General features: G+C 28.6%; 2 protein-coding genes across 7 annotated transcripts in view; one reads left to right on the top strand and one right to left on the bottom strand.

Moving 5' to 3' along the window:
• LOC111682992 (blood vessel epicardial substance) overlaps nucleotides 1–21,471 on the bottom strand; it is a 46,558-nt gene extending 25,087 nt beyond the window's left edge. For 2 of the 5 annotated variants that reach the window (XM_023444998.2, XM_046947598.1), the window contains exons 1-2: nucleotides 21,305–21,471; nucleotides 13,301–14,611 (exon numbers count right to left, since the gene is read on the bottom strand). In XM_023444998.2, coding sequence (XP_023300766.2) covers nucleotides 13,301–14,014 — 714 coding nt within the window. In that variant the 5' untranslated portion in view covers nucleotides 14,015–14,611; nucleotides 21,305–21,471. The remainder of the gene's footprint in view (nucleotides 1–13,300; nucleotides 14,612–21,304) is intronic. The other 3 variants (XM_046947597.1, XM_023444997.2, XM_046947596.1) reach the window with 3 other exon arrangements.
• LOC111682993 (transmembrane protein 205) lies at nucleotides 2,796–10,503 on the top strand. Of its 2 annotated transcripts, none has more exons than XM_023444999.2 (3): nucleotides 2,796–3,520; nucleotides 8,618–8,895; nucleotides 9,654–10,502. In XM_023444999.2, exons 1-3 carry the CDS (start codon nucleotides 2,919–2,921, stop codon nucleotides 10,109–10,111), a joined length of 1,338 nt encoding a protein of 445 aa, XP_023300767.2. In that variant the 5' UTR covers nucleotides 2,796–2,918; the 3' UTR covers nucleotides 10,112–10,502. The 2 variants fall into 2 exon arrangements, with proteins under 2 accessions (XP_023300767.2, XP_046803556.1); XM_046947600.1 differs by lacking the exon at nucleotides 2,796–3,520 and adding an exon at nucleotides 8,275–8,425 and having other exon boundaries at nucleotides 9,654–10,503.
• Nucleotides 21,472–21,967: the final 496 nt, after the last annotated feature.

Here is a 21,967-nt window from a genome sequence, read left to right on the forward strand (position 1 = left end):
AAATAATCTACTCTATAGTATATACTTTATTCTAGCCCACAGTTTCAACTATTTGTCCATTCCATCAGGCCTGTCACAGAATTCCATTCCGATAGAGAGTGGAATTAACTTTCCTAATGTTCTTCTTCAATAAAGAAAAAATACATCTTTTTCGGAATGAAACCACTTCACATTTTTAATGTGAAATTATTATTTTAAGTTTTTATCGATCACATTCCACTTTCGATCGGAATGGAACTCTGTGACAGGCCTGTAAAGCTTAGACTATGGGTAATGTAGCCTATAGCCAATAGTATAATCTAAACAATAGTTCAAAGTCTGCCTATATTCAAATAAAGTCTGGTTCATAGTTCATAGACCTGTTCATAGACCTGTCAGTAGTCTAGAATGTAGTCTGAAGACTATTTTTCTTTAACTTCACTATCTTATCCAGCACAATAATGATAAGCACGTGAAAAATTTAATGTTTAGATATACTCTTTTCACAAGAAGAAATTTAAATCGACAAATTACACAAACAAACCTCCAACAAGTTCATAGAGCAATTCATTAAATAAATTAAGTCCAAAAATCTTAAATAAACATAAATTTTTTGGAAATATTTCGAACAACAGAAAAACATTTCGCAACATTGATTCATTTACTTTGAACTGATCAATTATAGTACGTGCTATAAAAATGTATATTTGCCAAATATTATCCAAAAAAAATTTTAAGAAAATAACAACAATAAATTTGTTCTTGTGATGTGTTTTTTTTAATATTGACGTAGGTTGTTGTAGGAGTAAATATGTATGTTTGCGTATGAGAGGGCACGTCTCCTAATCACGAGTCTAAAGAAATCAGAACAATAATAACAACAATAGCGGCGATGACAGCGATAAGATGATGTGAAATAAACTCACACCACACTCGCACACAATTATAGCAAAAAAAAAAGAAATACATCTGTTTAATGGCCCCCAAAAAAATATAGACTACATTAATAACATATAAGTATATAGGTAAAATGAGAAAATATACGAGGGTCAACTGAAAAATAGGTTTAATTAGTTTGATATAAAAAAACTGTATAGTCTAGTCTATAGTCTACTTTATTGTCTAGTCTACAGTCTAGTCTATAGTATAGCCTATAGTCTAGCATATAATCTAGTGTATAGTCTAGCCTAAAGTGTAGTCTATAGTCTAGTCTATAGTCTAGTGTATAGTCTAGTCTATAGTGTAGTATATAGTCTAGTCTATAGTGTAGTCTATAGTCTAGCCTATAGTGTAGTCTATAGTGTAGTCTTTAGTGTAGTCTATAATGTAGTCTTTAGTGTAGTCTATAGTCTAGTCTTTAGTGTAGTCTATAGTCTAGTCTTTAGTCTATTCTATAGTCTAGTCTATAGTGTTGTCTATAGTCTACACTATAGTCTAGTCTATAGTGTAGTGTATAGTTTAGACTATAGTGTAGTGTATAGTGTAGTGTATAGTCTAGTCTATAGTCTAGAGTATAGTCTAGTCTATGGTATAGTCTATAGTCTGGAGTATAGTCTAGTCTATAGTGTAGTCTACAGTGTAGTCTAAAGTTTAATCTATAGTGTAGTCTATAGTGTAGTCTATAGTGTAGTCTAAAGTCTTGTCTAGTCTGTAGTCTAGTCTGTAGTCTAGTCTATAGTCTAGTCTGTAGTCTAGCCTATAATCTAGTCTATAGTCTAGTCTGTAGTCTAGTCTATAGTGTAGTCTTAAGTGTAGTCTATAGTCTAGTCTACAGTCTAGTCTATAATATAGTCTACAGTCTATTCTATAGTCTAGTCTATAGTGTAGTCTGTAGTGTAGTCTTTAGTCGAGTCTATTTTCTAGTCTATAGTCTATTTCTTATTGTTGTTTGGAATATATTATGGGGTATAATTTGTATAATAATCTAGACATTAGCCTGGACCATAAGAAAATCTTTAGTGCGGACTTAAGTGCAGTATGGACTATTGTTCACACTGTAGTCAATAGTCTGGGCTTTATATAGTCTTGTCCTTAGTAGAAACTATTGTATAGTCTGGATTATAGTCTATAGTTTAATGTGGACTATAAATAAAAAGTATACGCCCTTCAGTTTGGTTTTGGATTCTAGTTACTAATAGAACACTTTATTTTTAGGTAAACTTTTCAAACTACTCTCGTAAGAGTAATAAATTATGTAGCTCACAGCACTGAAATGATGAGGAGGTAGGTTCACTTTAGCTAGTAACACAGACAAAATGATTCAGCGAATTTAATCACTCTCAGCAAGTGACAGTGAGAAAAAGAGTAAACTTACGAAGAACATGAATGCATGAGAAAATTTATATGAAAAAAATTGAAAAAATACAAATTCAGCATGAATGAATGAGGCACAAAACAGCAATAATAATGTGTAAGAGTAATAATAATATGAGTGAGTGTGAATTTTGTTGGGATTTTTGCTAAAAAATAAAAAAAAATAATTGTGGAAGAAAAATATAAACACTGCACACGGTTGATTGGCGAATCACTACAATTTATCAACTCAAAGTGTGAAAGTCGCGTAGTTTGGGTCTTCTCTGTGCGAATAAAACAGAGAGTTTTCAATCATACCAGACACACTAGAAAATTTTTTTTTAAATAATCGGAAGAAATAAATTACAAAATTTGAAATAAAAGTGATAAATTTGAAATAAATAACTAATTTAAAAATAAATTATTTATAAATTTAAATTAAAACCAAAAAAAAATATTTATTAATAAAATACTAAACAACCCACCGTTAATTTAAATAACAAAAATAAAAAACAACAAAAAAGTGAAACAATAAATTAAATTTAAATTGCAAATAAAAAATAGTAACAGTTAAAAAGTGTTGTATGTTTTTAAACAAATTCCAAAAAAGTAACAATTATTATAAATAAAAATAAAAATTTAACAAAATGTGCCATAATTCTGTATTAGAAAACGAACAAATCGAAAAGTGCATAGAAAATGGTATGCCCACAAAAATTATAAAAACTATTAAATATACCATGCGGAAACGTGCTGCCAATGAAGAGTTTAAACAAAAACAACAACAACAAGAAAAAGAAGAAATTGAAACATTAGAAAAAATGCAACAAAAAAGTGAAAACAATAAAACAGAACAATTGCAAACAAGTGCATCAATTTCCAAATGTCCTTTTGGTCATGGCAAATTTACAAATGCCGCTAATAACTTCTTCAGCACAAACCTTACCACACCACCACGTCCCACCTTAAACGACGATGAATTTAACTTTTCCAACAACAACAACAATAACTTGTACGAAAGATTTCCTCGTCAAATTTCACAAACAGACAATGGCAACAATGTCATCACAAATTTAAGTGGACACTGCAATGAAAATGATGCGAATGTTGTTAACAGCAGTTCATTGTTGTTGGCTACGGGTGAAATATACAATGAAGACATTTTGGCTAAAAGTACCCAGTTGACAAGAGAATTTGCATATAAAATGCAACAGGCGATAAGAAGGTTACAAACCAGCAAAATTTACACGTGAGTTTATGTCATTCTTTTCATTTTTATAATTTTAACATTTTTTTCCTCATTTTATTATTACTCTATTTTGTTTTTTTTTTGTTTTTGCTTAACTTGCTTGCATTGTTAAGTGAATGAGTGTGTGTGTGTTTGCTCTCTTGACATGTAAAGCTGTTGTATACAGTTGCTGACAAGCAAAAAGTTTGTGCTAAATTAAATATTTATGTAATGACAAAATTTAGTAAAATTTAAATAAAAAACTATAAATTGAAGTTAAAATGTTCATAATTTAAATAAATTATTTAAAAAAAATGAGGAAATTAATAAATTCAAACAAAATTAATATTTTGAGGCTCTAGTTTGAGTCCTTCTTAGGTATAATTTTTTCCCAAATTGTAATATAATAATTATGAGAATACTAAAAATGGAATGGATTACATTCTCATCAGTTATCTTCCATTCAAGTCCTTGTTTTAATTTCATTCTACTTTTAAGTGTTTTATTCCACTGACCATGATCATGGCTATCGATAATAAAATCACTCACCATCGAAGTTTTCTCAAAAATTTTTCACGGGTAAAACATTAAAAAACTCCTATCGAAAGCGACAAGAGAATGTGCTCTTAAAGCTCACCTATCACTCAATTCAATAGCGAGTATCAATATCAATCAATAGCGATTATTTAGCAATAATTATTATAAATTTGTTACATCTCGAGCATTTTTGATTCGAGTTTTTGATTTCGAGTCGGGAAATTTAAAAATTTAGTTTAAAAGTATTTTAAACATTTCGAAAATCTCAACTTTTAGAAAATCTCTAGATTATTTTAAACATTGCGAAAATTCGAAATTTTAGAAAATCTCTAGATTATTTTAAACATTGCGAAAATTCTAATTTTTAGAAAACTTATTAATTAAATATTTTCAATATAGTTTAAAAATATGTATAAACATTTTAAATTATAAACGAAAATAAAATTCATGCGATTTTTTGCTTTTCAAATAAATCTATTATATAATTGTGAAAAATATTAAATAACACTTTTCTACAATAATTTTCTGTTGGCAAAACTAAGCTGTATGTGTTTTTTTTTCTAATTTCGCATCATATTAACTTTGAGTGCCAAATAACAAAACACTCATATGAACTTGAAATGATTTGTTGAAATTTCGAAATAAATATACAAAATTTTTCTGTTGTTGCTAACACAATAAATAAATAATTATTATACGTAATAAATTATTATTTTACGGAAAATTCTCTTACACTTGCGTAAACAATGACTTATTTAATGGTGTAAATTGTTATTTATATTATTGATAAGACAATTTCAAAATAAAAACTGTTAAATAATGAAAAAATTATAAACATATTTATATTAAATATGCTTAAATTACATATTTTAAAACGCCATTTTGTTTAAATTTAAGTCATTTGTAATAGCGCCATTTTGTGTAATTTAAAACTAGCATATAAATATTAATTATTATAAAATTTTTTAACAAAATAAAATGTTTTCAAAAAACTTTTTTTTAATATTGAAGCTAAAAAATTTCCAAAAATTTTATTTAAAAAATTTCAATGGATTATTTAATACCCGCAAATTTTAAACTTTTTTTTTAACATTTTAAAGTACAAAATTTAAAATTTTGCTTTTATTTAATAAAAATATAAACATTGATTGATTGATTAATTACTTTTTCAAAACTCTTTAAATAAAAACAAACACCTAAAGGTGAATTTATAATTACTTTTTTTGTTTAAATATATTGTAAAGAAACTGGTTGGCAAAATTTCCTTGAGCCAAAAAAATTACAATCATGACACACATTGTGCTCATATAAGCATTAATGCAACAAGTCAGAAAATTTCATTAAAATTGTAAGATCAAATAAAATGTAACCGCCCATTTTAGCAAACAATAAAATTCAAAATTTTAACAAACTAATAAAATTAAAAAAATGAATTTTTCAAATAAATATTTATTTAAAATAATTAAATCATAAATTAAATAGACTTTAAACTACATTTTTTGGATCTAAAATTATTTATTATTAAATTTCAATATTATTGTTAAATAACACATTCAAAGTTCAAATATTTATTTTTATCTTGCATTTTTTTAATGACGTCTAAAAATTCTTGTTTTTAATGACGTTTTTTTTTCTTTTCAAAAATAGCAAAAGAATGTTGTTTGAGTAGATAGATAAATAAATACGTATTGCACAATTTTTCAAGGAAATAACTAAAAGTAAAGAAATAATTGCTAGCGCCATAATCAAATAAACAATTTGTTTAGATAAAAATTGAGGAAAAAAATTTAATTAACTAATAATTATAATGTAGTTGGCTGCAACAAATAATTTATTTAACCTAAAAAGTTTTTTTTTAGGTTAAACAACTTAAATCTATAACATTGATATGTATATATTACATAATAAACTTAAATTTCAAAAAAAATGGCGGTTACACATTTTAGCAATAAATGTAAAGGTTAAATTCTTCAAATTATCTAAATATGTTAATTATAATTGGAATAAATTAACTTTAAAAAATGGCGGCTAAACACCTTATTGACTTTAAGTAAATAAATTACGAATATTTTGGTTTTACCACCTGCTTATTTTGCAGTTATTATAGCGGTTGCACTTTGAGATAAGAGATAATAAAAACTTATCGCAAAATTTTGTTTTAGAAATTAAAAATAAATAAATATTTCAAGATTTAGTAAATTTTCGCTCCAACAAAAACTTTTTCCAGTTACCCAGTGTATAACTAGCAATTAAGAGCAACAGAAGTAGTAGTTGCTGTTATTTTTGTTTTCTTTTCATTGCTCTTCTTTTTCTAAGAAAAAGTGTTGCTAACTGAGTGAATTTAAAAGTATATAAGATATAATTAAAATTTGTTTTAAATTGTTAAAAATAAGTAGCAAATATGAAAATATTTACAATAGTTCAAATCTTAAGGTATTCATAATTTGATACGGTGTTTTTTTTTCTAAAAGTGAAGTCTTATTCATTAAAAGCGATATTTGACTCTTACATTTCTCAACTTATTGCTAAATAGTTGGTTTATTGACTTTATTAAGGCAACATAAAGGACTTTAATTGAAAAGTCTACATTTTGAAATCTTCAAAAATGTTTATCTTTTTGAAAGTCGACATTTTGGATTTTTGAAATTTATGAAAAATAAACCTAGAGGTCCATAGTGCACTTTTTCTCGTCAAAGCATTACGTGCTTTTCTTACCAACTTTGCATTCTACGCTTCAAGTTACATGCAAGGCTTTTTAAGCTTTTCTAAAGCTTTTATTTATTTTTTCCAGTATTTTTTTAGTTTAAACTTTTAAAACTTATAAATACGCACTAAAAAGTATATAAAACGTCAAAATCAGCTGACATGATCGTGTGCCGCTTGAGACGCTTATAAAAGTATATCTACTATAAAAATTCTACGCGACAAGGCATTGTATGCTTTTATACTTGCAACTTATAGCATACAAATACTTTGATTATACTTTTTTGACAGATTCCTAGAACGCGAGAAAGCGTAAAATGGGTAAAGTTGACCTCCAACTCAACTATATTTTCCTACTACAAAATCGTTAATTCGATCTTTTTTCTTACAAAAAAAGTCGAATATTAAAAAAAATCAACTATATTGTAGAAAAAAGGTAGAATAATCGATTTTTTAGATAAAAATCGACAGTTATCAAACAGTCAACTTTCGACTTAAAAGATTAAAGATTTTTTTTAATTAGGATATCATTCACTTATGAAAATTTTGCTATTCAATAATAAAAACTCTATTGAATACTAGCAATGTTTTCATATATTTTATAAATTTTTTTGATTTTTAAATTTAATACTTCATGCTTTTCTCCTATAAAGAAATAAAAAAGTGACGTTTCTTATAAAATAAAATTATGACATTAAATGACGTCTAGAACTGATAACCATGCAGTTTTACATTTATATTACAATTACACCATCATACAAATAAACAACTTAACATTTTTTTGCATTTACGGAAATTTTTTGTTAAAGTTTTATTTTCTATTTTATTACAATTTAGTTGCTAGTGACTTTTTTGTTTAAAACTCGTGCAGCATTTATTCGTGATTTCAGTTCTAAAATATAAAGTGGACTTTATCAATTTTTATACTTTGTTTAATGAGTTTTTTGTTTATTGTAAAATGTTGCACATTTCAATGTTCCCATTAAAAAACAAAAAGCTCTTAATTATTTTTTGTTTTATAGCCATAGAGTTGACAATCGGTTCAATAACAAAAAAATACAATAAAAGTTATTTTACAACTTCTTTATTGCAGTTTGTTTGTGTTTATGTCAAGACATTAACTTTATTAATAAGTGTGAAGCAGGAATAATGCTAAACTAGCGCTTTTTTTTGCTAACTAGTTGATTGTAATAAAAACCTTAATATTAACTAATATTTTCGCCATAAATCATTTAACGTTTTTTTTTCAATATGCAAACTAATTTTAACACCTTATGCTTTGACAACACTTGTGATTATGCATAATGTGAGTCGTTGTTTTTGTTGGCGTTGAACCGTTTAATATGTATGCTAAAGATCTTTGGTGTGCATTTACTAGTGTAGATCACTATACAACAGAGCAGACACGGCAGCATACGTCGTTATTTAACGTTAAACGACATTAGAAGATGTAGTCTCGTTGGGGTGCGGTATTACGACATATTTAGCGGCACCGAGGGGGGGGGGTTTGTCTGTCTGTCCGTCCGTCTTTCTTGTTGGCTGTTTGTGTTGTATAGTTCATTGAGCATACAAAAATTGCATGCGTTTTCGCACGTACACCAGTTGCTATACGATTTTCAAACAAACTGGGTGTAGTGCAGCTAGCTAGCAAGCCAAAGCAAACGAGCTGCTAAATGCAGACACTTGGTTAGAATTTTTAATTGAAATTCATGCTTCATTTATTTAACATCTTCTTCGCAAATCTTAGTAGTATTACAATAAACATTATTTTAGTTTTTATTATTACTATCTTACATTTCTTTATAGATTCCTATAAATAATGCATTAAGCAAATAATTTTAATCAGTTTTTTTTCTATTCTTCTTTTACATTTTTTAGATTGCTGACCAAAACAGCACAACCTGCTCATCTTGTAGCCATAGCTATTGTTACATTTGTTTTGCTAACTGTTTGGCCGGAACTTATTGATGGTAGCAATAACGGCTCCACTGTTAGTCAACAACAATATTTGAAACAGCAGCATCCGCAAAGCATGTCAATGTCAAATCATAGACAAGAGATGCCTGCGAAAAGAAATGATATGTTAGCATTGATTGCTTACTTAGGAGCCTTCTCTACGCATTTTGGTGCTCAAATATGGATGACATTTGTGTCGGGTAAGTTTAGCCTTTAATAAAATATTAATTTTTGCTTATTTAAATCAAAGTCAGGTTGTTTCTAAAGAAATAATGCGAAAAATGTAAAAGAATTCCAAACTGTTTTTACATATTTCGTCATAATAGTAATTAATGAAGATACTTTCTTAATTGATCATTTACGCGGCAATCGTTCTTAAAAGAAAGTTTTTATGGTTTAATATTTTTAACATTTTATAAAGATTTAAAGAAAATTTCAAAAGATTTGGCCAAAATATCTTTTTATCAAAATTTCAAAACGATTTCTGTTAAAATTTACCAATTTTTAAAGGTTTATAAAAAAGTAATAAAAAGCGAACGTTTGACTAAGTATTTAATTTCTAATGATAATGCATTTTCCATCCCTGCTAATATAATAACAAAAAACAGTGATGCCAAATATTACTCTAAATCAAAACATCAGAAATGCATGTAAAAAGCTCTATTTTATTAAGAAATTTTAGAAATTTGGCATTTTTACTAAAAATATCATTACTTTTACTAAATATAAGTGACCTCCTTAGAAAATATATTACAAATTTATCATTTTAAATTTCAATATATTATTCTATACAAACAAACAAATATGTTTGTAATTCAAAATCATAAAAATAAACTGACAACAACCCTGATTTCACTCTGATGCACAACATATTGTAAAATAATATTTAAAAATGCGGTTAAAAATAATACAATAATAATAATAATATAAAAAATTTTCCATTTTCTTTTCATTACAGGGCTTTCATTATATTTTTCATTGCCTCGCCACATGTTTGGCCAATGTCAACAGATTTTATTTCCCAAATATTTCGCTATGAATGCAGCGCTCAGTATTATAATGCTTATACTTTATGTGAAATTTTTAGTCAACACATGGTCATTAGCGAAATGTATACAATTGGGTTCATTGGCTCTGACGGGCGCTATTGAGCTATTGGTGCGTTTGTATTTGGCTCCGCCATTGCTACGTTTAATGCATGAAAAATACAAGATTGAGGGTACAATTGGTAGTGGCAAGGAGATTGGCAGTTTAGTACAGGGTGACTTAGTTAAATGTCCCCATTATCAGCGTATACACAAGGCTTTTCGTCGTATCCATATGACAGTGGCCATTGGTAATATGATTACCATGGCGGCCAGTTGTTTACAATTATATTATATTGCTGGACAATTACAAATATCTATAGTTTATTAATTTTGTTTTATGTTTTTAAACAAATTCTATAAAGGCTTAATAATTAAATATTAATTGAAATTTAATAATATTTCATAAAAATATTTGTACCTTAAAAATTATTTTAAACTCAAAGAAAGAAAAAAAATTCAATCTACCACAAAAATATCATATACCAAAAAACATTCTGCATTTTTTAGCTTAGTATTTTATATTTAATTCTTTTTGTTTTTAATTGTAAAATTTTCAAAATTATAAGCTTTACACCATCATCATTTAAATGAATTACATTGTAAATGCTAAATATATTTTTGAAAATTACAGTAAAATGCAAAAAAAAAAACACAAACTAAATTATTAGCTGTAGTTAGTAAAATTTATAAAAAATTTTTTATACCACCCTTTTTTAAAATATAATTAACTGCATTTTCTTTTTCCAAAATTTTAAGTATTTCAACAAAAAAAAAACAAAACAAAACATTGTAAATTTCCATTAGTTTTTAATAATTCTTATAAGTATTATTTATATAAAAAAACATGTATTTTTTATAAATTAAATCATTTCTCTACCCAATCATTTCTTAAATTATTCCTCATTTTTTACAAAAAAAAAAAAAAAAAAACAAATTCGTAGATCTGTGATATCTCAAAATGTAATCGAACGACATAAATGAAAACTAAAACACACAAACAAATGTATGTAGTTTACATATAAGTCATATCATTTTCTAATTATACCGTTATTTTTGAAATCTATACATGTTTTACATAACCCTTACATAAATATATTTATATACTTAGTTCTAGTGAATTATTAAAAAACTAAAAAAACGAATTTTTCTAGCTAGTAGTTTAGTAATTTATAAAGAATTTTTATTTTTATAAAAAAACATAATGAACGATTTAGATTTTAAGTAAATTGTATGTAATATTTGTGTTTTTCTTCTTTATTTAAAACCAAATACATATTTAACTTTATCCGAAAAAACAATTCTAACAATCTGTGTTTAATTTTTTAAAGATCTTTAGTAAGTAAATATAACCCGCATATTTTTTACCCTTAGAATTTTAAAATTTTGCACACAATTTTACAAAGGGTTATTTATTGTTCGTTTACAATTTTGAAAAATTGTTGATAAAACTGAACTTATAAATAGAATCGTTTTAAACTATTATAAGGTCAAGATCAGGGTCGTCTATCCGCCACGTTTTTACAAATTTAAATTAAAAACAATCAATGTACAGATTTGCTTTTTTATTTCAATCCCTTTACTCTTAATAAAATTACATTTAGGGGATTCACATGTTCATCATAAAGTCATATATTACAAACGAGTAACACGAAAAAATATGACTGCTGTGGGCAACCTTCAAAAAGTTAGTGCGATATTTCAAACTTGACACAACTTATACAAATATTTTTAGTAAAATGCCAAAAACAAGTCAAAAATTGCAATAATAGTCGATTTGTGCCTAAAAAACATATTGCACATTGTAATGTTTGATTATACTATCCATTTTTATACAAATTTTAAGATATTATCTTTTTTATTTGTATAAAAAAATATTTAAAAAAACATAAACAGCTGTCAGTAACAATGTCGGAAATATTTTTTGACGGCGGTTATTTTTAATACGTTCAGTGGCTGCCAGTCAGCATAATAACGCAAAAAATTTGCTTCCTTTTAATATCTAACTAACTATCTATCTATCTCCCCCCGGGGCATGTTTCCATGATGAAATCTCCATCATGGTGTATTGCAATCCCTCTAGTCTGCCAGGACTATAAACTGGTGATGTCAAATGTATCCTTGGCTTTGCCTCGGAATGATTTGGCATGAGGTATAACCAGAATTAATTGACTTTGGAAATTCCTACTTCCTTCGTTACATTGACGGGTTCATAAAAGATCCATTTTGTTGGGTATTGCGGACTACCAAATATGTCTCTAGGTGCTGTTGCCAAAACAACAGAGCCATCTAAGTAGTGTGGTTGCGCGGGCTTAAGGAGGTTAAGGAATGCACTGGAATGGATCATTAGATAATGGAGATTGCATTTTTAATAATGCAATTCTTTCATGACATCATTAAGGGTGGTCACTTCCGCATTGTCGGAAGATTGATTTCACCTGATGTTGGGACTCGCCACCCCCTTTTTTCCTTGTCGGGGCACGCGGATTAATTCCAATGCGGCCTATCATTACGCAACGGGGCTGCTATGGCAAGAGATTAGATAGCTCGAGTACTTCAACAAAGTGCTTGTACATGGACCGGACATCCATGTACAAAAATTGCTACCTGAGTTCTTCATTGAGGAATTCAGGGGCGCATGGCAGACTGTCTCTAGTCTACCCAGTGGGTGAAAAAGACCACCTTGAGATAAGGCCGTCAAGGCAGGTGCTCACGTTAATCTTTCGACATTCATATCTATCTATCTATCTATCTATCTATCTATCTATCTATCTATCTATCTATCTATCTATCTATATATCTATCTATCTATCTATCTATCTATCTATCTATCTATCTATCTATCTATCTATCTATCTATCTATCTATCTATCTATCTATCTATCTATCTATCTATCTATCTATCTATCTATCTATCTATCTATCTATCTATCTATCTATCTATCAATCTATCTATCTACCTATCTACTTTGATCTCACACAAATGCGGCAAAAGCCATTTGCAAGTATTTAACACGTTAAACAAGTGTCAGGTGAAACTATTCAATAAATAAACAAAATGTCTGCATACTTTTAGGATCATACACTGTGTAACAAATAGAATGTTACAAACTAATGGAAAACAACACATTTCAATTTCATTTGTATCATTTCTATATAAACAAAAAATAAACTATATAATAACCTTGAGATACTTTTTACTTTTTTAAGGTGTTACCTCTACTTGTTGACAATATGATTACGAGTTAAACTCCTACACACAATGACAGACTCATTTATTTATTAAATAAATAAATATAGAAACAAAAACAACAAAAAATAATGTAGTTGACATATGAACATGAATTAATCCATCTTGGGAATAAAAAAACATAAGTTTAATATTTGGACAGTTGCTAGCGTACTTAGCATTTAACAAATATTTAATTAATTAAAAAAAGTAGAAAAATTTACATCAAATACACAATTTAGAACATATAATAGAAATAGTAATACATAATAATAATATTTACACACTTACTGCGTCAATTTCTCTATCGAATCGCACGGGTCGCAGGCGACATAATGCTGCTATCAGGTAAATCGTGTTAACGCCAAAAAATAACGACGACCACAGCACAACATCTTGAGCGCAATCAATCAAATAGCCATACATGGCTAGCAGAATGGCTCCGATTACGAGCATTGCACGCAACCATAAAATGCCAAACGGTCGATGTGGTGCTAGAAAAGCCAAAAGTAAAAAGGCATTTCCTAATTGAAAATACATGTGGTGGGGTCGCTGCCATATAATGCACTGTTCAATTGACCAGTCGCCCGTAGTGGCTGAACGTATGGTGGCATTGTTGTCCCAGGATAAGGCACCGCCAGTATTAGAACTTGTTACAATCATACCACCAACGCCAACCGCACCGCCACCATTACCATGACCGGTGACTGCATTCATTGTGGGTTGAGAAAATATTGAGACGGCCGAAGAAACTCCTCCACTGGAGGATCCACTACTACTACTACTGCTGACACCACCAACACCTGCTGCTGCAGCTGCTGCTGTTTCGATCACAGAGTTGATGACACCATCACTGCCACCAAGACCAATAGCTCCAATGCTGCTACTACTGCTACTGCCACTACCACTGCTGCTGGCCACTGTACTGTAACTTAAACTATTGATGCCCAAATTTGAATGTGTTGACTCGACTAAACCCAATGCTAGGGCACCAATCAGCAGCATTGCTAGTCAACTAAATGCAATTATTGTTGTTCGTTTTGTTTCGATTTTTTTTCTTTCGATTTTGAGGCGTTTAATAGAGGTGAAGTTGTGTTTTGGGTGGTGGTGGTGGTGAGTTTAACTTTTATTTTTGTTTGCTAATTTGTTTTCTCACTTTTACGTTCTCTGTGGAGATATTCAATTATGATGTGTTTGTTGTTTTTATTTTATTTAATAAATAATACTTGTTTGTTGCTTTTTTTAGGAGGTTAGTTATTTTAAATTTGTTGAACACTATGATTTTCTTTTGACTTGTTGTATTGTGCTATGTGTTTGTGTGTGTTGTTTTTCTTGTTGTTGTTATTTAATAATTTTTCTAAATTCTTATTTTGATTTTCAAACATACTGATTAATTGATAGTTATCGTTGTTTTCATTGTTGTAGTTTTTTTTTTTAATTGTAATATTGTTGTTATCCATTTGTTGTACTCTACCATACAACATACTACATTGTTGTTGCTGTTGCAGTTTGTAGTAAATCAGATTGTAGGTGTAGTTAAATATGTATACCCACTCATCATTATCTGGTATTAAATACTCATGTAGTATTTAGTGCATTGAACTAAATTAAAATACACTTTAGATTAATTTGAAGTAAGTGGGTATTATGTTAATAATTTATTAAAGCTTCAAGTTAAATTTATTTCTGTTATTAAATAAGAAAGGAATGATAACTAAACAACCATATAAGTTTATTTTAAACTGATCTAACTGACACAATTCTGTTTCTTAAAGAGAACAACTTATAGGGAGATGGACATGATTTGTTTGATCATCGATCGTATTTGAATAAGATCAATATTATCTGCATCTTCTCGGAGGCATCAGAACGTGACTCATAACAGACGCAAAAACTGTCTCCAATAACCAAATGTCTAACAGAATATTCTAGTTTTACTAATATTAATACTGATCATCTACAGTTTCCCATATAATAAGAAGTTTAATATAAAATATATTAAAATTAAACATAAAAAACTCCATCACACTAAAAACACACTTCCGGCCATTAAATATTTAGTTACAATTTAATTAAACCGCAAAATACCTGCCTTATCTACCCTAATAATAAATGTATTGCTTTCCTTCATTTTTTGCACTTAAAATAAAAATGTGAATGACCAAAAACAATATGCAAGCAAACTAATTTGTTCAATTAAAAGGAAAAACAGAAAAAAAAACAAAACAAAAACTAACGAAAATTAAACATGAATAATAAGAACTCCGACTACTAGCAGCAGTTAGACTAATTAAATTGGTGTCATAAAAGTCGTGTTTGGTCATACTAGTCAACAACCGACAACACATGTTATATAATCCGGGCCAAACAACGAAAAAAATTAAAAAAAAACAAACGCTCTTAACACGCAATGGCCAGACGAGACAATTTCAGCAAAAAAAAGAAACATTGTCAAACAATCTAACAACTAAAATGGTATTCTAACAGTTAGTATATGCTGAGTCTCTAGTTAAGGCAGATTAAGTTCGTTGAATGTTTCCATTAGTCAATATTTATGAGCTTGTGAATGTGTGTAGGTCTAAAAAACGTATGTATCTATGGGCACGAGGGCAATTTAGAAATATCTTTTTTTTGCGAAAATAAATTAGTAAATGCCAGCTGTCAATAGACTATCAAATTGCTAAGAATGTTTATTGTTTGGCGTTTTATATATAAAGGGAAATACGAGTTCTTTGCGGTGTTTAAAAAAATAGTAATTTGTCCAATAAAATGAAATCAGAACCAAGATTTAAATGAGGTTTACAAGTTACAGCTGCAATGAGGTTTACAAGTTACAGCTGCAACAAGTTACAGCTGCAACGAAGTTCGATTACAGTCAAAGTTTCTCAACTAGAACTTAACAAGAGCTGAACTAGAACTGAACTAGAACTGAACTAGAACTGAACTAGAACTGAACTAGAACTGAACTAGAACTGAACTAGAACTGAACTAGAACTGAACTAGAACAGACAATTTCAGCAAAAAAAAGAAACATTGTCAAACAATCTAACAACTAAAATGGTATTCTAACAGTTAGTATATGCTGAGTCTCTAGTTAAGGCAGATTAAGTTCGTTGAATGTTTCCATTAGTCAATATTTATGAGCTTGTGAATGTGTGTAGGTCTAAAAAACGTATGTATCTATGGGCACGAGGGCAATTTAGAAATATCTTTTTTTTGCGAAAATAAATTAGTAAATGCCAGCTGTCAATAGACTATCAAATTGCTAAGAATGTTTATTGTTTGGCGTTTTATATATAAAGGGAAATACGAGTTCTTTGCGGTGTTTAAAAAAATAGTAATTTGTCCAATAAAATGAAATCAGAACCAAGATTTAAATGAGGTTTACAAGTTACAGCTGCAATGAGGTTTACAAGTTACAGCTGCAACAAGTTACAGCTGCAACGAAGTTCGATTACAGTCAAAGTTTCTCAACTAGAACTTAACAAGAGCTGAACTAGAACTGAACTAGAACTGAACTAGAACTGAACTAGAACTGAACTAGAACTGAACTAGAACTGAACTAGAACTGAACTAGAACTGAACTAGAACTGAACTAGAACTGAACTAGAACTGAACTAGAACTGAACTAGAACTGAACTAGAACTAAACTAGAACTGAACTAGAACTGAACTAGAACTGAACTAGAACTGAACTAGAACTGAACTAGAACTGAACTAGAACTGAACTAGAACTGAACTAGAACTGAACTAGAACTGAACTAGAACTGAACTAGAACTGAACTAGAACTGAACTAGAACTGAACTAGAACTGAACTAGAACTGAACTAGAACTGAACTGAACTAGAACTGAACTAGAACTGAACTAGAACTAGAACTGAACTAGAACTGAACTAGAACTGAACTACAACTGAACTACAACTGAACTACAACTGAACTACAACTGAACTACAACTGAACTACAACTGAACTACAACTGAACTAGAACTGAACTAGAACTGAACTACAACTGAACTAGAACTGAACTAGAACTGAACTAGAACTGAACTAAAACTGAACTAGAACTGTACTAGAACCGAACTAGAACTGAACTGGAACTGAACTGATCCACAACTGAAATACAACGATTTAGGAAAGGATAATGAACGAAAATCTCTAGTTAATATAAGAAAATTCTCATCCTATCCTCGTATATTGTCCATAAACAGAGAATATTCGTATATAAGAAACACAATAAGAATGTAGGTGGTGGCATGGTAAAAGTCATCAATGTCGACAGTCTTGATATTTTGTATATTTGTGTGCTGTTGTTGTTTTTTTAGGCAGAGGTGAAGTCATCACTTACAAGCGTGGTACCAGTGTACACTTAATAAGGTAGCCTCGTCCGCACAGCTGATCATCAGCTTTTACAATCTTATTTGTCAAAATTCCTGTTTGTTTACATAGAAAAAAATCGCAAAAGGTGTAAAAATTTTAAAAAGTGAAGAAAATTATGGTTTTAAAGGAGTTTTCTAGGTCAATCGTGATTAAATGTCTTTGTTATCCTTCTCTCTTGATAAAAAAAGAAAATCTTTAGCTCCGGCATACGTTCCAAATCAGTTTCAACTATTTTTAACACGACCAATCACTTTTCACAAAAAACACGTTTAATTCGGAAAATTGGTCTTCCCAATAGATATAGTTATGATTTTCAGACATTCCACGTTTAATTAATATAATATATTAATATTAATAGTTAAAAATTTAAATAATTGCTAAAAACTCATATTTTTATTGTGTTTATTTGTTGCTTTTTCATTCTACACACACAGCTTTTTTTTTGACAGATGGGATTATTCTACAATAACAAATCGCCTGTTGTTTTTGTATTGTTGTATTTGTTGTAGCGACGAGGCTACCTTATTAAGTGTACACTGCGTGGTACGAAATGTTGACTGTATGTGGAAATGCACAACACTTAACTCAGCAACAACAGAAAAAAAGGGGAAATTCAAAATACTCTTGATCCCCCACCTCGAGTGGTTGAATATTAATATAAAAGTTTTAAGTAGGATTTATTAACGTATTATTTTTGTGTAGGGAATCGTGAAAATATGTTAATTTTTAGTTGATAAGATAATAATTTCGACTATTTGCTTTTGGTATGTTTTAATTTTGATATAAATAACTAAAAATAAGTTGGAGGTTTCAAATAATATATGCAAAGATTTTGATTAAAAACTATTAAAAAGAGTGTAGTTTAAGAAATGTTAATATCAGTTTATGTAATTTAAGAAATTTTCTTTTAACGATGGTTGATCGTTGGATTTCAATCATGTGGGTTGATATCTATAGTCTGTGACATTTAAATATTTAATTAACATCCGAACAATCTTTTCATGAACGTATGAACGTAATTTTTATCTTTAAAGTTTCTTTTATAATAAAGGAACCTTCACATACATATAAGAAACTTATTGGATTATGTAATAGGGCCATTTTGCAACGTATTACAAGTTAGATTAAGTTAGATTTTTACCAGATTTAAGGAGCTTATGTATTTTTAAACACCTTAGTTATGTTTATAATAGGAATTAAGTCTTTTTCATAATCCCAAATTGAATTTAAAACATAACTTTCAATTTACACTACTTTCTTCTTTAAGTTTATATATACATAAAGAAATCAAGCAAAAAATTCTAATATTTTGAATTTAAAGTATTCAAAACGAAAAATAAAAAAGTAATCAATTTCCTGTTGCCAAAATAAATTTCCCAACGCAGAGGGAGGGAGGAGACCTTTAAGTTTTAAAATTTGCATAGCAAATAAATACAACATCAAAAAAACAACAACAATTACAACTGTTTTAGTTTATTCTTTGTTTAGTTAATAATTGCTGTTGTTATTGCTATTTCTTTATTTATTTCTTCTTTTTTTTGTGATTTCTTTGAGACCGTAAATTAAAACACTATACAATGACGACATGTAAAGGACAATTTACTACAAATACAATGTGCATTTTTACAATTCATGGCAAATATAATACATTAGTATACAATACTACTGTATGTATGGATGAGAGTGTAAGTTTAAAAGTGTTTTATTTTCTTATTTTTGCTTGCATATAAATTTCTGGCAAATTGCTTTTGGTGTTTGTTGTTGCTGTTGGCTGTCAAAATTTTACGGTTTTTTCTCTCCAACTGAAATCTCACTCCATATTTTTACTCTTAAGAAAACAAATAAAAAATTTTAAATTCGATTTTTCACCATAATCTCATTGTCATGGAGATAAATAATCAATTATTTGTTTTTGTAATTTTTATTGCAATTTTTTTTTTTGTGTTTTAAAATATGTGTGCAATTTTTAGGTTTGTTTTTTTTTTTTTTTTTTTGCTGTAGCAATTATTCAATGGCGCTGATGATGACGATAATGACGTTATCGACATTATGGACAACAATGATGTGTGAGAAATTGCAATGTAATTTTCTTACTTGTGTAAATGTTTATTTGTATGAATGTAATAATAAGTTTAAGTAGAAACTACTACTAATATTATTATTTTGTTATTATTGCATTAGGTCTGTTTAATAGTGAGTGAAATTATAATGAAAGCATAGAGGTTTTTGATTAAGAATGTTAGAAATCTTCAAGTTTGTAGGTAATACAGTTTAAATAATGGAACTAAGCGCACGGAACTGAACTAGAACTGAACTAGAACTGAACTAGAACTGAACTAGAACTGAACTAGAACTGAACTAGAACTGAACTAGAACTGAACTAGAACTGAACTAGAACTGAACTAGAACTGAACTAGAACTGAACTAGAACTGAACTAGAGCTGAAGTAGAACTGAACTAGAACTGAACTAGAACTGAACTAGAACTGAACTAGAACTGAACTAGAACTGAACTAGAACTGAACTAGAACTGAACTAGAACTGAACTAGAACTGAACTAGAACTGAACTAGAACTAGAACTGAACTAAATCTGAACTAGAACTAAACTGAAGTAGAACTGAACTAGAACTAAACTAGAACTAAACTAGAACTGAACTAAAACTGAACTAGAACTGAACTAGAGCTGAACTAGAACTGAACTGGAACTGAACTAGAACTGAACTAGAACTGAACTAGAACTGAACTAGAACTGAACTAGAACTGAACTAGAACTGAACTAGAACTGAACTAGAACTGATCTAGAACTAAACTAGAACTGAACTAGAAATGAACTAGAACTGATCTAGAACTAAACTAGAACTGAACTAGAAATGAACTAGAACTGATCTAGAACTAAACTAGAACTGAACTAGAACTGAACTAGAATTGAAATAAACAAATACATATATACATATTTGTATGTTTTAAAAAATAGAAAACCTACGGTTGGACTAACTTTTTTTTAAATTCTAAAATGGAACTTAAAACGTTCTGTGATAGTCAATGTGTTTAAGAATAAGGAATGATTCACCAAACTGAATGGATCAGTACTGGAAAAAGGTCGCTGCTGAGTTTTGACGTGAGTGATGTGTTATTACATGAAATAATTTGCGGTATTGTTACTAATTTTTAAGCGGAATTATTAATATTAAACTCAGCGTTATTTATTCTGCAAGATGATTGATTCATTTTGAAATCTGACCGTTTATAAAAATACTTTTATTTAATAAAGTGGTTATTTAGGATTTTTATATTTACTACTTACTGAAAAGCCATTATTAGACTAGTCCAAAATATAGCAAAAAATATTTAAAATTGCACTTAACAGGCAATTGTATAAAATGTTAGTGATGGTATAAAAAAGATCGTGAAATGTAAAAAGTAATTGTATCAAACACAGTAATATTGTTTTAATTTGTCGATTTTGTATTTTATAAATATTAAAAGTAGGTTGGTTACAATTCATTGCAGTCTAATTAGAATATATGGATGAGATTGGTTAAAAATCCACTGCAAACAAATAACCAATTCGAAATACACAGCAATACAAACAAACATACTTGATAGATAAGAAATTTAGAAAGGAATTCACTAAAATTAATTTATTTTAACTTTACTTAAATAATTTAATGACCAGTTTTCCCTCAAAATTGCATAATTACATGAGAATTTTGAAAATACTTAATTAGAATTACTATTACGTCTTAAAGTAACACCAAAACACACAAATTTTTGTTCAGATTAATTGTAAACATTTTAAAATGCCTTTATGAGAATTTCGTCCAGTGTTTTGGTGTGTTGTTATTACAAAAAAAAAATAACAACAACAAAACGATGGCAAGGAGGAAAGGAAAATTCAATCGTTTTAAACTTTACATACAACAACAACAGCAGCAGCAACAAAAAAGTACACACGCATTCATTTTCCTTCAAACAACAACAAAACATACATACAAATTTTTTTCATACTTATTTTATAATTTCGGTGTGTATTTATACTTTATTTATAATTTTTTACTTTTACTATTTCTTTTTATTAAAAATTTGTGTTATTTTTTACACTTTTATTTCTAATTTTTTCACACATCTTCCCTATTGAAACTTTTTTTATGATATTCTTCTTCTTCATTTTATTATATTAGGCAGACGACAAACACACACACACTTCTTTTTCTTCATTTTTTTCCGATAGAAGAAAACTTTTTAACACACATTTAATTGATTTATTTTATACTTATTATTTACATTTTGTATAACAATATACATATTTATTTTATTAATAATACTCTACTATTTTTTAACACAATTAATACACACTCGCACTTAATTTAGATGTTTTAAAAAAATATAATAAATTTTACAAATAGTAAAAGTGTGCGGCGGCGATACCGTGAGTACAATGTTAGCGAAACGTAAAAAAAATTTAACTGGTCTCACTATGTGCAATGTGATGTTAGTGGTAGGTAAAGTAAGTCAGAAAAGTCAGAATGAATAAGAAGAAAAACAAAAAAATTTTTTTGCCCTATTCTGCTGAGTAGTATTT

Source organism: Lucilia cuprina, chromosome 3 (assembly GCF_022045245.1).
Source record: "Lucilia cuprina isolate Lc7/37 chromosome 3, ASM2204524v1, whole genome shotgun sequence".
Classification (NCBI taxonomy): Eukaryota; Metazoa; Arthropoda; class Insecta; order Diptera; family Calliphoridae; genus Lucilia; species Lucilia cuprina.